This window comes from Antechinus flavipes, chromosome 3 (assembly GCF_016432865.1).
Source record: "Antechinus flavipes isolate AdamAnt ecotype Samford, QLD, Australia chromosome 3, AdamAnt_v2, whole genome shotgun sequence".
Lineage (NCBI taxonomy): Eukaryota > Metazoa > Chordata > Mammalia > Dasyuromorphia > Dasyuridae > Antechinus > Antechinus flavipes.
In genome coordinates this window covers 593,060,544-593,078,601 of record NC_067400.1, presented here as the reverse complement: position 1 = coordinate 593,078,601, position 18,058 = coordinate 593,060,544, and the positions used below count along the sequence as shown (strand labels likewise).

Here is an 18,058-nt window from a genome sequence, read left to right as displayed (position 1 = left end):
TAGTGGATACCTATGTGACCTTGGACACATCATTTAATATTTCATCTGTCAAACAAGAGGACTCGATAAAGGATCTCTTGGGCCCTTTTCCTTCTAGATTCTGACTTACTCTGCCTTTCTTGAGCACAAGAGCTGAGTAATATTAGTTCAATTCCTTTTGTTCACAATAATCCTGCAAAGGAGAGGTCCTGGGCAAGTAATATTAGATCCATTTTGTAGATATGGAAATTTGAGACTCAGAATGCTTAACTAACCAAAGATCATATAGCTGCCCTTCCCAATTTACAGGGGTGGGGAGGGGAAAACAAATGATTAGAGTAATGGCTAAACAAACTGTGATCTGTGAACATAATAGAATATAGCTAATGCAAGAAGTTCGGGGCCTATGATTTCACTGTTGAAGGAAATTCCTGGTGAAGAGTTTACTCTGCCAATGCAGGCTATGTCTTCTATGAAACTTATACTTTTAGAAAAATGACAAAGGCACTTTCCTAGGGCCTAAGAGACTAAGGAACTGATCCAGGTATTCTTGGCTTTAGAGCAGGCTCTCTGTCCACTATGCCATGACTGCCTCTAACAAAAGATGACCATGAAGAATTCAGAGAAGTATGGGAAGATTTATATGAATTAAGGCAGAGTGAAATGAATAGGAGTTATCACCAATTTAAACTGAATACTGGGTAATTATAATGAGCAAAATTAGCCCCAGAAAAAAGATGGGAATATATATGGCTCTGGGGTTTTTTCCCCCAGAAGTGGAGAATTTTGAGGGTGGGATATAAATATTCTTTTAGGATAGAGATAGAGGTGGGATATAAATATTCTTTTAGGATAGAGATAGATTATTTTGCTAAACTATTCTTTCATTTCTCTTAAAAAGAAAAACTTTGTTAAAAAGGAGACACATTGGATAGGGAAGAAAAAATACATTTGGAAATGAATGTGATATAAAACTCTAAGGTATCAATAAAAATAAGGTTAAAAAAATTTGCCATAGAATTATAAACTATGTCCCATAATCTAATCAAAAGTAGTCATGTAGAGTCATTGATATTTGGGACCATGTTTGATCCTACGGGAAATGGGCTCATAGAGAAGGTGAAAAGAGAGGTATATTCATAAGATAAAAGATAAAAAGTACACTCAGGACTTTCTTTGCCAGCTTAACTCCTACCTAAGTATCATTTGGAGGTCACTCAACCAGGTTGCAATAAAAGCCAGCCATTGTGAAGAGAAGTGGGATACCAGTGATGCAATGTCTCCAGGAAGACCTAATTAGGTTAGAACTACCCAGTGGCTAGTGGCCTGACCCTTGGCTAATTAGGCCCAATTTATGGGTCAACCTCCAGTGGCCATGGGCTCTCAATTACTTGCCAGCTAAGGTAACTATCTATTCTACAGGCTATTAATTAGGAATCGTTTTAATCTCCTCTGGGACAGAGGTCAAACACCATGGCTTGAGTCTGGCCCTTCCATGCTGGCGTCACTGTTATCAGGCGATGGATCTGGCCTGGCAGAGCTGGGGACTTCAGAATGTCAACAAGATGCTTTGAGTAGAGAAAGACCAGAGTTCAACACATCACTACATGGTCAGCTCAGCTATTCAGATCTGTATGTGGGTTTCCGGGAATCTGTGAGTTTTGCTTTGTAGTGGTTTGGGAGCTTCAAAATATCCCTGTAATATCAGTTCTGATCTTCTGCTGAGTTCTTCCTATTCTTCCATTCATACTTCCATCTTTGGGCTGACCACTCAGCTATGTTACTTAATAGTGGTGTGATTTTGGACAAGTCATTAAACCTTTCTAGGTTTCAATTCCCTCATCCATAAAATGACCTCTAGAGTCCTCTCTAGTTCTGGTACCCAATAGAATCCATTGTGCTCCCCCTCTCTGTGACTCTTTTATGCATTTGTTGTCTCACTCATTTATTCAACAACAAATTTTACTACATGCCAAACGATGTATGAGGTATTAGGGATACAAAGGTAAAATTAAAAAATCATTCCTGCCCTTATAAAAGTATTTTATACTGGGGAGAGGGAAACATGTGCCCAGTCTTGGGATTATCTCACTATCAGCACTTCCCTGATCCTTCCCTCTTTTAAAGTTCCCTTTCAGTGTGAAGCTTCTTCCCATTATACTCACCATTCATTTATTTTGTTTCCTTAATCTTTAATCCATGCAGCTGAGTTCAAATTAATTTGTCTAATTTCTTTGCAAGTGTTAATTCTTTTACATACATACACACACACACACACACACACACACACACACACACACACACAAAGTCTCCTCAACTAGACGATAAACTATCAGGGATTGTAATGTCTATTTCTTTTGTATCTTCCTGGAGGATTAAGAACAAAGTTTCTCATTCACTCATTCATAAATCCATTGATTCACTCACACATTCATTCATTAACCATTATTAAGTTCTTAATATGTATAAGACAGTTGTTCTGAAGACTGGAGATTCAAAGACTAAAAAAAAAAAGCTCCCTTCAAGGAGTTCACATTCCACTTTGCATACAGTAAGTGCTCAATAAATGTTTTGGCTGACTGGGTCTTTGTTTTTTCAGCCTAGGCTTCTCTTTCTGACCTTTATGTTTCCCTACTTTTGCTCCATTTTGTGATACCTCACAGGGATACTAATTGGAAATACAAAATAGCAAAGAGCCAGAAGTCAGGAAGAGTTGGAGAGCAAAGTGTAAGTCCTGAAGTCCATCATCCACTGGGGCATGTCTTTGAGGCCCCTGAGCTTTCATTTTCATTGGATCAGTCTTCTATCCTATCTCCCCTGCCTCTTTGAACAAGATTGCTGTCTTCCAATGTCTGGAGAGCTATCACTGTAAGAGAAGATTTACTATTTCTCTTTAGTGTTTGGATGGAAAGACCTAGGAATTGTGGGTAATAGTAGGGGAAGCAGATTTAGGCTCAATATAAAGGAACAATTCCTTTTTTTTTTTTTTTAAGGGAACAATTCTTAACAAAATGTTTAACAAAATGTGTCCCAAAATGGAGTGAGCCACTTTGGGAGGCAAGATTAGAGGTCTATTAAGAACAGCTTTTAGGACTTACCATTAGACAGGGAAAGAATTTTCACAAAAGTTATGAGTTGGATTTGTTGGGATAAACATCAAAAGGCCCTTTTAATATGTGGTACAATGAGCTGTTAAGTGCAGCCATAGTGCATAGAACATTAGGTCTGGAGTCAAGAAAACCTGAATTCAAATCTGCCCTTAGATACTTACTAGCTGTGTGACCCTAAGCAAGTTACTTCACTCTATTTGCCTCAGTTTTCTCATTGGAAAAATGAACTGGAGAAGAAAATTGCAAACCACTCCGGTATCTCTGCCAAGAAAACTTCAAATGGGATCATGAAGAATTGAACACAACTAAAATGACTCAAATAGAAAAGGATGCTGTCCTTTGGATGCCATGATCTCTAAGGGTCCTTTTAACACGGCACATTGGAAAGAATGCTGGATTTAGAATAGAGAATATGGGTTTCCAATCCCAGGTCTGCTACTTACTCTCCTTATGAGTTACTTATTCCTCTTGGGTCTAGTTAACTCAAGAATGAAGGAGGAGATTGGACTTAATGGCTTAGGAAGTCCTGACTTTTAGCTCTAAAAACTATGGCTGTATGGATTGAGACTTGATAATTCTCTGGGTCCCATCCTGACCAGTTGAATTTGAGCGCTAATTCATAATTCAAACCTGTCATAGGCTTTGATTTCAGGTTCTTCATCTGTTACCCAAACCAGGAGGTTGGGCTATTGGGCCTCTGAGGTTCCTTGCAGCTCTAAATTAAGGATGCGATGAACTTTGATAAAGTTTGGCAAAAGGTGGGGGGAAGTGATGATGCTGCTGTTCTTGAAAAGCCAATTTCAAAGTTGTGGCTGAGAAGTGGCAGTTCCCTCGTGCCCTCTCCTTCTTTTTATTCAGCTGGGACAAAGACATTTGGCTACCGAAACCAAGTATCCTCATTTCTTGCTCAACACAGACCCCAGCTGCAAACTCCCAGAGAGCTGCCTGCTTTGTGAGACCTTCCACGGGGATCAGCCCCAAACTGTCCCACCAGCACAGAAAGTCCTTCAAAGAACATGGTTGGCCCTGAACCACTGGGCACAAGATATTTTCCTCAGTATGGATGATGGGGATGGTGATGATAGGGGCTGCTCTGATGAAGCATAAAACTCCAAAGAAACACAAATTCTTTCTTGGCCAGCTACATATACTCCCATGTTCATTTCACTCTCTTACCAAAAGAACTTCTTCCATCTCTCCACTGGTAAGTCAAGGAACAATAAGGATGTGAGTGGACTAATGAGGATATAAGTAGAGTCTATTTTTAAAATCCAGCAGAAACAAAATTTTTCTGAATTCCCAACCAATCTTACTGCCCATTAATATAAAATGGTGCAGGGTTCTAGTAGAGGCAATGGGTTCTGCCTATCAAAGATGTTCAAGCAGAGGCTGCATAAAAGAGAGTGGATTCTTTGTAGATATGGGTTGAATTCAATGTCTACTGATATCCCTTATGACTATGAAAGTGAGTGTAGCCCTCAAAATGATCTCAGCCTCTTTTGATTCTCTACAGGATCACAGATTTAGAGCTGAAAAGGGACTTTTGCTCAACTTTCTCATTTTAAAGCGGAGGAATCCAAGATTCAGAAGGTTTAGTTGATTTGCCTGGGGTCACACAGCTGGTAATATATCCTACCCCTAAATCCAGGACTCTCCATTATACCATGCAGGCTGACTTAAAAGTCAGAAATACTTAACTTGAGGTACACAGATGAATATCCATAAACTTGCACAAGAAAAAAAGTACACCTTTATTTTTTACTAAGTTCTGATTTCCTTTGTAACCTTTTACATTTATTTTATGCATTTAAAAAATATTATTCCGAGAAGGAGCCCGTAGGCTTGCCAGGCTGCTAAAGGTTAGAAGGACAAAAAAGGTTATAGTGACTTTTGCTTTAGGTTGAAGCGAAATGCCTGATCACCTGGCTAGTAAATAGCAGAGGTGGAGTTTAAATCCACATTTCCCAACTCCAAATTCCAGGCTCTTTCCATTATTCCACATTGGCTAAATTGGCTGCAAACAGTCCTCAAAATCTCTTAATTGACACTTTTCCTAGATGAGAATTATCTTCTCTATGGCAGGTCCTAGAGTGAAGATCATGGAAGAGGTTGCTCTAACAAAAGAAAGAACCCAATGGCAGACTCAGAAAGTCACTTCACAAAGTTCAAAGGGTAGGAGGTCGATCAGCTCAGCTTGAGATTGAGAGGAAGCTTGTACAGAGGGCAAGTCCACAACCAGTAAATGGGGACATCCCATAACTAATTTCTTTTTATTAAAGCTTTTTATTTCCAGAGCATATGCATGGATAATTTTTCCAACATTGACCCTTGCATGACCTTTTGTTGCAAATTTTCCCCTCCCCCCCCCCTCCCGTATCTGGCAGGTAGTCCAATACATGTTAAATATGTTGACATACATGCCATAACTAAATTTTACTTTCTGGCAGGTTTGGGACCCAGATGCTTCCTGACTACTGTTCTTCCATTCAAAAAGATAAGAATGTTGGATTTATAGTCAGCAAGACTCGTGTTCAAACTCTATCTCAGATAGGAGTGTTTCTCCAGCCAATTACCGCTACTTGCTGGATACCAGTTTGCTCATCTGTGAAATAAGGGGATTGAATTAAATGATCTCTGGGATCCCAGCTCAGTATCCCTGTGATCTGAAAGCCCTTCACCTCTCTGAGCCTCAGTTTCTTCAGGTGTAAAATGAAGAGGTTAGTTCAGAATCTCTAGATGCTCTCTCAGAGTAATTTGGAATGATGCCCAAAGGGCAACCAAACGGTGCATACTCTTTGATCCAGCAATACCACTATTAGATCTGGATCCCAAAGAGATAATTTAAAAAAGGGGAAAGGACCTCCATATGCAAAAGTGTTTTTTTTAAAACAGTTCTCTTTATGGTGGCAAAGAATTGGAAATTGAGAGGATGTCCACCAATTGAGGGCTAACTGAATAACTTGTGGTAGATCAAAGTAAGGGGATACTATTGTTCTATAAGAAATGATGAGCAGGCAGTTTCCAGGAAAACCTGGGAAGACTTACATGAATTGATACAAAGTTCATCACTGCCTCCTTACTATTCCATCTCCCAACTAGAAACATTGTCATTGACATTTCCTCAGGCTTAGAATGCTCTCTCCTCTCATTTTTACCCCCAAGCTTCCTTCAAATTACACCTTATGCAAGAGCCTTTCCCAATTTTTTGAAATCTTGATGCCTTTTCTGAAATCTGAGATTTATCTCTAAAGTACATCACATATGTCTTATTTATACTTGGTTGTCGGTTGTCTGAATGTTGTCTACTGCATCAAGTTGTGAGCTCCTTCCGAGCAGGGACTTTTTTGGTGGGAAGAGGTTCTATGTATCCCCAGAACTTAGCACATACTAAGTGTTTAACATTTGCTTGCTGATTGACCTGACTTGGTCAGTCCAGATCTAGCATCCAAGATCATGAGTCCAAGCCATATGATTATGAATGGAATGAACTAGGGACTTTTAGGTAGAAGAAGAAAAATTTCATAGGATTTGTGAAAGCCACAAATCAATCTTCAAGTGCCAGAAGAGGAATTAAATATTCTTTTTGGCTCCAAATGGCAGAATGAGGAGAGATGAGTGGAAGATGCAAAGATGTGGTCAAGTGAGATTTGATGTCAGGAAGAACTTTTGAACAATGAACATTGACAAGAAATAAAACTGGTTTCCCAAGGAGGCAAATTCCCCATACATAGATGTCTTCACACCGACTCCAGTTATTATTCATCAGACATATCATTGAGCACTTTCATTTTTCAGATATGAATTGGATTAAAAGGAGGTTTCTTCCAACTCAGAGATTTTATAATTCTGTGGTAACTGGCTAACTGGTTCTTATGAGGATTGAATCTATCCATAGAATAATGGAAAGGGAGTGGATTTGAAGTCAGAAGAACTGGCTTTGAATCCTAATTATAACTTACTACTTGTGTGATCCTGGGCAAGGCTCTTCCCTTTTAGAGTCTCAGTTTCCTCAGAAGTAAATGCAAAGTTTGGATTTGATGATCTCTTAAGACTTTTTTCAGCTCTTATGAAACTGTGACTGCCTCTGTAAGCCCCATGCTCTGATCAAGTGAGCTAAAGAGCTGCCTCACCATGGTATAAATAAGAGACCAATGAGTTCCTGCCAGCAGTACAGATGGACAGCAGAAGCAACAGGAAAGAATCAGAAGTGAGGACTGTGGAGCTCAGCTTCTTCTCAGGACTTAACTATCCTTCAGCTTCTCAAGTTCTCTCTCCCAAGAGGTTCCTCTCCAGGACTAGCTCCTATGGAAGAAAGGGGTCCATTGTGGCCCTTCATTTCCATTGTGTTCTGGGGCTAGAGTGGGAGATGGAAATGGCAAGCTTCTTAAAGCTTGCTATTCTGAAAATAATTCCCTCCTACTGATTTCTAGAAAAGGGTCAAGAGCTAAAATTCCCCCACGAGACTCTGGGAAATGGATGGAATTTTTCCTCTTTTAGGGAATCCCAAAGCACATTGACCAATACACTCTAGTTAGCAGTTACTCTGGTTCTGGTCTTGCAAATAGCTTTTCTGGGGATGTTGGGCAAGAAGTAGTCTTTTGGGACTTACACAAATAGTTGTCAATCTCTGCTGATTATGTGTTTTGTGCTCCATATATTTTTGGCCTACAGAATCTATTTGGGGACTATCTGCTTCTGGGACACTGTACTCTGTAAAGACAGCAGGATTGAGACCCAGAAAATTTAGCTGCAAGTGTAGGGTCTGCTATTTACTAGCTGTGTTACTGTAGGGAAATTGCTTATCCTCACTGGGCCTCAGTTTCCACTTCTATAAAATAGGGCAGTTGGAGGAGCAGGTCTTCAAGGCAAGAATCTTCAAAGCAAGAGGACCATACGTTTTTAGAACCAGAAGGCACTATAGAGGATACAGCGTCCCCTCATCTCACAAGCAGGAACTGAGACTCAGAGAGCTTAAGGCACAGTTAATATAAGTTTGAGGTGGCTTCCTAAGTCCAACTCCAAAGCCCATTTATTCTCCCATGCTGAGTTTAATATCTAGTGATTCTGGAAACGTCTCCAGAGCCGATATATAGGGAGAGTATGGTACTGGGTGGGAGGAGTGCCATCAGAAAGATGTCTATACAGAAAAGAGGGCTGCCTCATCACGTAATGACTTCAAGGATTACTCAATGGACAATCTATGTCTTCTCCATTGGTATCCATGCCAGATCTAGAGGAAAGCCTCTATGGAGCTCTCATGGACATGGACAAAAGTCACATACAAAGGCAGGTAGAGACTGCATTGTGAGCCTTATCCCTGAGATCATGGAACCACAGACATTAGGGCAGTGACGTGGCTGTCTTGGGAGACAGGGAGCCCCTCACCATGGCAGCTTTTCACCCAAGGGAAGGAGATGTTGGAAAAGAGGCTTCTCATTAGCTCTGTCATCAGTACAAGAGAACTCTGAGGTCCTTTCCAGAGTTGAAATTCTATGAAACATAGGGCCCAGGACCCAAGGATGGAAGCCTGCCCAGGAAGAAGTAAAAGTAGCCAGTTTCAGTGACTTGAGGTTACTTCGTGGATTTTCCACTAATGGCTGACTGTCTCTGCTACATTCTCCTTCCCATACTGTTTGTCATACTCTTGCATCCATATTTCTGGGCTCCTTTAGTCCTCTTTTAATCCTGAATTCCCTGAGTTAGAGATGAGGCAGTAAACAGAGGAGCAGAGACATGATGTATGACACACACACACACACACACACACACACACACACACACACACACACACACACCCCACATGCACTTCTTCCTTTTGAGTAAAAGACAAAAAGGGGCGACATAATTGTGTAGAAGTACAAAGCCAATGATGTCAGGCTAGGGAAGGGGAAAAAATTTTTTTTTCTTTTTTTTTTAAGCACAGAGAGATACTGAGCCTCCCAGACTCCTTTTTCTGCACCTGCCTGGTCCTGGAAGTTGGGAAACAGCAACAGTTACTGACAAGTCAAGTCAATCCAATTCAACAGACATTAGAGTATTGTTATCCCCATTTTACAGATAAGGCTTAGGAAGAGCTTGCCCAAGATCATACAGTGAGTGAACTGATATTTAAACCCAGATCTGCCAACTTCAGATACAGTGTTCTATTCACTAGGCTACATTTGATATTTGGTGCTTGTTTGCCTTTATCCACTATATATTAGGAATGAGAGGATGTCAAAGTTGCGAAGGGCTTTGTGTTTAGTCTGACCTGTTTCTGAAGTGAAAGAAAGGGGTTTATAAAACCCCTAACATGCTTATAGCTACCTGAAGCAGTATGAAGTAACTGACACAGTCCTGGGCTTAAAGTTAGGAGAATTGTGTTCTATTTCCATGCTGACACTTAACTAGCCTTGTGACTCTGGTGGCTAGATTATATGATCTCTCTGAGTCTCAGTTTCCCCATTTATAACAATGGGGATAATAATATCAGTAGCACTTCTCCCTCCATCACAGTAATTGTTCAGCCTCTGCTTGAAAAATCCCTCCTTATGACTGGACTTCCTAACTTCAATGTGAGTTTTTCTCTACACTTTACCCATGGAAGCTGGCATTCTGGTAGGCCCTTTCTCAACGGGTCTCTGAGTTTACTATGCTTTCCAAACTCTGATAAGATCCAAAGGTTCCTTACCCCTTGTAGCTGAAAAAAGGGCTACAAGTTTCTGATTCAATAGTGACAATAACAGCCCTTTCTTGGACTCTAAAATTTAGAGTGCAACAAAGTGGCTTGAATCTTGGACTTGGTCTCAGTAAGATTTGAGAGCACATCAAAAAATCCCTTACATTTATTAGCTTGCTAACTGGGGCATGTTAATCACCCTTTCTAAGTTTCAGGTATGAAATATGAAATTATAGATGAGTGGCTAACTATATTAGTAAGGGGAGTTCCCACACATACAAGTCACTGATGTCCATTTTGGATTATTTTTCTCTAAATTAATCACTTCAAGATATAATGAGCAAATTGTACACTATTTCAAAGTCCAATTCTTTTTGTACAGTAAATAACTGTTTGGACATGTATACATATATTGTATTCAACTTATACTTTAACATATTTAACATGTATTGGTCAACTTGCCATCTGGAGGAAGGGGTGGGAGAAAGGAGGGAAAAAGTTGGAACAAAAGGTTTTGCAATTGACAATGCTGAAAAATTACCCATGCATATATCTTGTAAATAAAAAGCTATAATAAAAAAAAAAAGAAAAAGAAAAGATCTAATGAGCTAAAAATGCCTTGGGCACTCAGGGAAGGACAGCCAAATGGATATCATAGGATAGAAGGGTTTTTAAATGAGGGCCACTTACAAAGACTAGAAAGATAAAGGGCGAGAGAAATCCAAGGCTAAGTAACTGCAAAAGACCTGGCTAGAATGAACTTGGTTATCAAAATGAGGCTCAGATAAGAAGTTGGGCAGCTTCAAGAGAAATAATGTAAAAAAAATAATTCTTCATACAATAAATACATTTATGAAAGTTCCTTAATGAAGACTTTGATTGAAAGTAGAAATAGATCCTAAACTAGTCTTAGGCAAACCTAGGTGGTCAGATTTATAATATATTATTAGGGGATTTTTAGAGATTAACCAGGACCAATCTTAACATTTTGATGTTACATTCTTTCACTTATTCATTGAATATTATTTAAGCAACTGCTGTGTGCAGGACACTGTCTTATGACAAAAATGGAATCATCTCTGCCCCCCAAGGAGATTATATTCTGGTGGCAGCAAACAACATATCTACAATATTTAAAATACATACTAAGTAAAAAATGGTGTGTGTGTGTGTGTGTGTGTGTGTGTGTGTTTGGACTGCCAACAATAAGATGATCAAGAAAAGCTTCAAGGAGGAAGTGTCCAAATGAGCTATGCTTTGCAGGAAGTTAGGGATTTTAAGAGGTAGGAGAAGAAGATATATATAGCAAAACTTGGACATGGAATATCGTATAAACACCCCTGCTTTCTTGGAAAATCTCTCTTGGTACCTTTATCAAAAACAAAGATATTTAACTAATCTCCATTTTGGGGGGTCTGCTTTGCCCTAAGGTAGCATTTTTTAAGGTTCTAAGCTATAGATCTGTGTAATAGACTCTGTTTCTCACTGATAGAGGTGAAGAAACTGCTTCTGTCAAAGCAATTTCTTTCATTTTGAATACTGCCAGGTGTCCAACTTCCCCTTTCATTACCTGATTTCCAGAAAGGGCAGTGTAGTCTATACTTGCTTTCCTCCCTTATCACCACTGACTAGTCAGCTCTTTACAATTTGATTTCTACCTCCCCCTCCTCCTACTTTATTCAAACAGCTCTCTTTCCCTAATCTCAAAATGGCCTCTTTATTGCTAAACCCAACATTTAGCAAGAAAATTCAATATTTGTCAAGGCAAACAAGGTACCCAAATCACCAAAACACTTTAAATCCAGTATTTAGCAATACTATTTTTTCTCTCCTCATTCTTTTTGATCTCTCTGGGGCACCTGATCAGATGACATGGGCCACTTCTTCCTCCTTGGGCCTTGGGCCTCTCTTCTCCTGTGGCTTCCTTCTGAGACAAGTTCACTCTGAATGTTTCTGGGAGCTTCTTCTCTGATTCTTTTGGCTGGCTCTACTTCCTAGTCTTGCAACATGTCTGCCCCCCAAAGCTCTGTCCTTGAATCTTGTCTCTCTTGCCAGTCTCTCCCTTGATGAACCCACCTATTCCCTTGGCTTCCATCACCATCTCTCCAGCACATGACTTGCAAATCTATCTATCCAGGCACAAACTCACTCTTGAGTTCTAGTTTTGGATTTCCAGCACCTTGATGTTGGATATCACAACAAATAAAAAACTTCTCCGATATTGACCAAAGACACTATTCAAACATGACATAGCTCTCTTCAGGGTGGTACAACCTACCTCCCCCAAATTGGATGGGACGGAGGGAAGGAGAGGCCATTTGTCAGAGGATGAAGGAATGCAGGACACTAGCAGCAGTGTGGTAGAGTGGAAAGGCAGGCTGCCTCTGGGTTCAAGGGTCCTGAATTCAAATCTCATTTCTGATACTTGCTATGGTCTTCGGCAAGACATTTTTGCTGTCTGTATTGCTTTCATGATTTGTAATTTGAGGGGGCTGGACAGGATGAAATTGATGACTTTCTTATTCTAAAACTCTTACCCAAAATATCTGCCCAGTGGCAACTCAGTGTATCTGGGAAAACTCACTTCTATGGATAGGAAGGTGATAGGGAAATGGAGATGATGAACTTGGACCCTTAATTTTGTTTTGCAACTCTCAAAATTCATTTGAGATCTCCTAAGATCTCAAAAGAAATGGGCTAGTATAGTCTATTGTTTTGTCAGGGACTCTCAATCTATACTTTGTATCCTTTTCTTCCTTCCCACCCTGATTCGATTCAACAAATATATCAACCAAGGCCCTGTGCCTGGCTCTCACAACACTAAGAAAAATGATACAACCTCCCCATCAAAGAGTTTATGTTCAACCATTCATTCAACTGAGGAACTATACTCAAACAAATAAATACAAAGTACATACAAAGTAATTCAAAATAATTTAAAAGAGGTTTTAGGGTTTCCTTAGTGCCAGGCCCATACTCTGTATTCTCCTAATAGATATCTGTTGAAGGAATGGAATTGATAAATCTCTTTTAAGGGCCAGTTCAGGAGAGAATGACAGGAGAACAGTACTGTAACATCTCACTCTATAAATAAAATGTTATCAGTTGCACAAATGTGACTCCTGACCCCAGCTCTCCTATCACCCCCGTGGAATGCATTTCTGAGCCTGGATGTACTCCCACCAATTGATAGCTAGCCCCATTGACCTAAAGCATTAGGACCAGAATTCAATGTGTCCTCTGCCTTCTCCCCAGGACTTGAAATTATGACCAAGTGTTGAATGTTGTCATTTTGGATTGCTCAAACTGGTTACCCAATACTGGGCCAAAGGTTTGCCTGGCTATGGCAAATAGTCCATCCGGTCTCCTGGATTTTCCAAACAAACAATACATCTTCCTCTTCTCTGAATGACTCGTGCTAAGGTCACGACAACCCCAGAGAAGGTTGACGGATGGAAAGGTCAGTTGGAAAGCTCAATTCCTTGGTCAAGAATGGGAGTGTTTATCAAGTAAGTGCTTGTCCCCAGGAAGGAATGCCAACTAGATTTAACCTAGATTGCCAAACCACTTTACATCCTTGTCTTAGTTATGTAGTTTGATCTGAGTTAACTTCTACTCTGAGAAAGGCACAGAAGATTATTACATAAAATAGAAGTGGGGGTGGGAAAGCACAGTATCTACCTTCAAGGTGTTTCTAATCAGGTGAAGAGAGAGGCAAGCATACAGAACAGCTAATCAAGGGAGAGCGTAAGAAGTATAAGGAGAGATACGGGCAAGACTCTTCAATCATTTCAGAAAGAAGAGATTACTTTCCATTATACTGGATGGGGAAAAAAAAGCTGTTTCTTCCAGGTTAAAAAAAATACTTAAATTCAGTTCCTCATTTTCTGAAAACTCAGACACACATTTTAAAACACCTGTTCACATCCTTTGGAATCAGGACCCTGTGGCTTCTGGCACATCAATCTTACTGGTAAGAAGCATGCAAATGGCCTTCATAGCCAATTCAGTTCTTTAAAAGGGAGCCTCAAAGGAGATAATGGCTATAAGCCCTTTGTAAGCCTTAAAACTATATATTCATAACATTATGATCATAATCATTATCTTTTAAAGAAAGATAAGGGACGGGGGAAGAGACATCTTCTGGAGATGTCAGTTATCATCAGTCATTGCCTACTTTGTTTCATGCATACAGTTGGCATCATTCCTATTATTTCCTGGATCTGGACCCAGAGTTCAGGCTAAGTGGACTCTCTTATATTGAAATAGCATCCACTCCCCCCCAAATCTCATTGTGCCCAACCAAAGGATTCTCATTTGCAATCTGTGGTAAAACATCGCCTCCTACCTAAAGTAAATTGTAGGGCTGCATGGGGGATGCAGAATTAAGTTCATCCTGAGCCACATGCTTTCTTCAGCCCCAAATGAAAGAGGCATCTCAAACCCTCTATAGTTAACTATTCTCATGGCCTTTTGACACTCCTTCTAGAGCACACTTATTCCTCCTCATGTACTCTCAGGGCCCTAAAGTACTCTTGGAACATGTGGCCAGGAGGTAAACTTATGATATTGGCTACAAGTAGAATGGCCTGAAAATGGACCTGGGAAAATCAGTAACCTTTCAAATTTTTCTATGTCATAGATCTGATAAGAAAGTCACCACAATTACCCTTAATCTGGACTCAGCTCTCTCTAGCAAGTAAGCCGTAATGGGAGAGAACCCTTGTTTCTGCTTTTATTGGACTAAACAACAGTAGCCAATGAGGCAATATGAGCCAGAGGCGGTCTGTTGAAGTAATCTATGCAAAGTACTTTATAAATATGGGGTGTTGTTATATTATTGTTGTTGTTACTGACTCCCACAACTCCTCTGAACTCTGTGAGCTAAAAGGATCAGTGCAAGAATCATTTTCAATGACCCTGAGTTTACTGGTTGGAGGTGGATGGGATCCAACCTAGTCTTGGTGGGGGTTCAGGGCAGGGAAAGGGAGTTGCTGGAACAATCACAGATTGAGCAAGCATCCTCATCTTATCTTTCTGGTCCCCTCAATTCAATTTTACACGTGATTGGCTTATCAGTCAAGTTTTTTTCCAGACTGACTCAAAGGGTTCTTCCTGTGCCCACTGCAACCAATTAGGCAGGAGATTGTTAAAAATATCTGGCTCTTGTGCCAGCTTCATGATTCAGAAGAGAATCTCTCTGGGGATGCTGACAAGTAAGAAAACGACAACTACCATGCAATCCTCTGGACCTATAAGTAGAGGCAGGCTGTACACTTCCAGCCCCCAACCTGCCCTTTTTCTCTACTCTATCCAAGCCAGGGACTCCTGTCTGCAAAGTGTTTGGGGATCTTTAAAAATGAACGCATCTTTCCAAGGAAATCAAGCTGCTGAGTAGAGCCCATACTTCTAGATGTTCAATGTTGTTCAACCACGGGTTAAAAACACTCCAGGCTATCACTTCTCTTCTCCCTTCCCCCCCCCCCCCCCCATCCCACATTCAAGGGCAAGGCAAAGCAGCTGCCCAAACCACCCAAGGAGAGGCGGGAAGCGAGGAGAGCAGGAGCCATGGAAAGCCCACCAGGGGCCAGACACTGTGACCAATGGGAAAGGCCAGTGAAGAGTTAATGAACAAATGATCTGCTCTTTCCCTGATCATTCGGGCTCCAAAGTTCAGTTCCTGGTCCCAAGCAACCTCTAAGGAATTGTAAATCTCCTTGCAGTGTTTAACAAAACAAAAGCAACCTGAAATTACATGCAGGTTTGGTTTTATACAGTACATATTTACTTAATCCCCAAGGTATGCAGCTCCATGTCATGTCAGTTGACTTTGTTGGCCTCCCCCCTCCCCACTTTACTCACAACAGTTTAAGTTCCAAACTAAATCCATGTTTTTATTCCTACAGTTCACATGGTTCAAATAGGATTCTTCAAACTGCCCTTCTCACTGGGTGAGTCACTCACCCCCCCCCCAAAAAAAAAAAAAAAACTGAGAAGAGGGCGCAACCCACCACCACCAAGGATCCCACCAACAGCAAAGAGCCCGACAGAGAATGGAGATTCCTACTTTGGGATTCTTCCCACTTAATTGGGCAGGAGGAGGGAATTCTAATTTTAAATATTTTTTTGGAGACTGAACAAGGACAGACTGAAATCTTCCCCTCTCTATCTCTCTTTTACCACCATAGACCCCCCCCCCAACACTCACCCCCCCCCCATTGCTGGATTCTCAGTTGCCCTGACCTCCCTGGACATGGCCGGGTGCCCGGACCATCCAGGAGAACAGAGCAGAAGGAGCCCACAGTTGCCACACAGCCTCCCCCGCCTTCATCGGAGATTTCACATCTCCTGGCTCTCAGGTTGGGGCTTGGAATGGAGCCGCCAAGGAAAATTGAAAAGTGCCAACTTGTGAGAAGCTTCTTAGACGCTCAACCACGCACACGCCCTACAATAATCACCCCAGCTGCAGCAAAGGGGAAAAAAGAAGGGGGTGGGGGAGAGGGACTAAGGAAAGAATACCTGGGGGGGGGAGTGGGAGAGGATTGGATCTAGGAGGTTTCGGGGTGGGGGAGCTACTCACTCAAGGCCACAGAAGCGCCCCGACAGCTCAGGACCTGCCAGACAGTTCCAATCCCAGGGGAAATTTACAAGGTGAAATTGACTAGGTCAGCATTCTCATTTTCAGGGGAGCGCGGAGAGCTGCTTACTCCCCCAAAACGCGGGGCAGAGGGAGCCCTTAGCTCCGCTAGCAGGTGCGGTATCCTCTCCCTCTCCCTCTTCTGCGGCCATCCTCTCCCCTAAAATTCTCCAGGACCCTCGCTCCGCCGCCCCGCCGCCCCGCCGCCCCGCCAGCCCAGCCCCTAACCCGCTCGGCGGCCCCGCCGCTCCGCGCTCACCTTTCTCGCTCCGCGTTCGGCAAACTCTCGAGCGAGGTGGCGCCCGATGCCTCTTCCCCCTCCGGTGATGAGGACGCTCTCCCGGGACAGGTCCCGCAGCTTGGCGGGCAGCACCAGACACACGGCCGCTTTCACCACCAAATAGATCAGCTGCAGCGGGAACACGAGCAGCGCGCCCAGCCATTTCCAAACCATCCTCCGAGGGGTGGGGGGCGTTGGCGGGGGGAGGGGGAGATACCCCCAGTGCAAAACCACACACCCGCAGCCCAAAACCAAAAAAGAGAAGCAAATAATAAATAAGTCGCGTGGGGGCGATGGGGGTGGGGTGGGGTGCGAAAGAGAATCCCACCTGGTCCCCTCTAAAAATGCAAAGTAGCGGGTGTGGGGGGCAAAGAGATGACTCCTGCTTAGGTAGGGAAAAGGCACTTCAGAAAGTTGGGACAGCAGGAGGGGGGGTGGGGGGCGGGGAGCGGGAGGTGGAAACGTTGAAGGCAAGAAGCTTCTTGCCTCAGCTGTCGTTTCCGTTGGGGATTTCTCAGGTAATGTTTACTGGCTGACAGATATGGGGAGTTTAGGAAAGGGGGGGGTGGGAAGCACCAACCACACGCGCGCACGCAGCCACAGCCTCGCAAGTCTCAAAGTACAGGACTTTAAAAAAAAAAAAAACCCAAACAAAAAGCAGAATCCAGCCCCCCCAAAAAGGGAAGGTGGGGGGGGGAAGTGGCTGAGGTTTCACCCAATTTCAGCCGGCGAACTCCTCCCGACTCATTGCTATTCTTACGCGCAGGAAATTGCTTAAATGAGATCTGACTGCCAGCACTTTGCAGGAGAAGTGGGGGGTCCCGGTGTCAGTTTCTCTACGTGCGTCGCTCACTCCCCCTCGCTCTCTCCCTGGCTCCCGGGGGCTAGCCTAGCAAAGGGGTTGCTGCCGTTCGATTCAGCCTCCCTCCCTCGCCCCGCGCACTCTCTCTCTTCCTGGAGCATTTATTGCTGTCTCTCTTTTTTTCCGCCCCCAACTTGGAGTCCTCGGGTTCCGAGAGCGAACAAGATGCACCCCCTGTCAGCCCTGCCTCGTAGGCAGTCTCTCCATTGCCTCCTTCCCCGGCAGCACAGATGGAGGGTTTTTTTTTTTTTTTTTTTTTTTAATACCCCATTAAGTCTGATTGACAGTTAAAGTGTTCGGGAGATTTCACTACTGTTTCTGTGAGTGGCTGACTGTGGTCTCCCCTCCCCCTCCCCCCACCGGCTTGGCCCGCGCTATCTCGGGACGCGCGCCCCCGTGCACCCGCGCGCGCGCGCACCTACACTCACACGTACACGCACACACGCACACTCACTCTCACTCTCCGGGCGTTGCGTTTGCAAGCTGGGACTTGCAGTATGTGCATGCCCCTTTGGACTCGCCTGTGTAACCC

At 42.7% G+C, this 18,058-nt stretch overlaps 1 protein-coding gene across 1 annotated transcript in view; it reads right to left on the bottom strand.

Annotated features, from left to right (window-relative positions):
• Nucleotides 1-17,820, bottom strand: part of DHRS3 (dehydrogenase/reductase 3) — a 49,473-nt gene extending 31,653 nt beyond the window's left edge. The window contains exon 1 of the mRNA XM_051988521.1: nt 16,644-17,820. Coding sequence (XP_051844481.1) covers nt 16,644-16,838 — 195 coding nt within the window. The 5' untranslated portion in view covers nt 16,839-17,820. The remainder of the gene's footprint in view (nt 1-16,643) is intronic.
• Between the last annotated feature and the right edge of the window lie 238 nt (nt 17,821-18,058).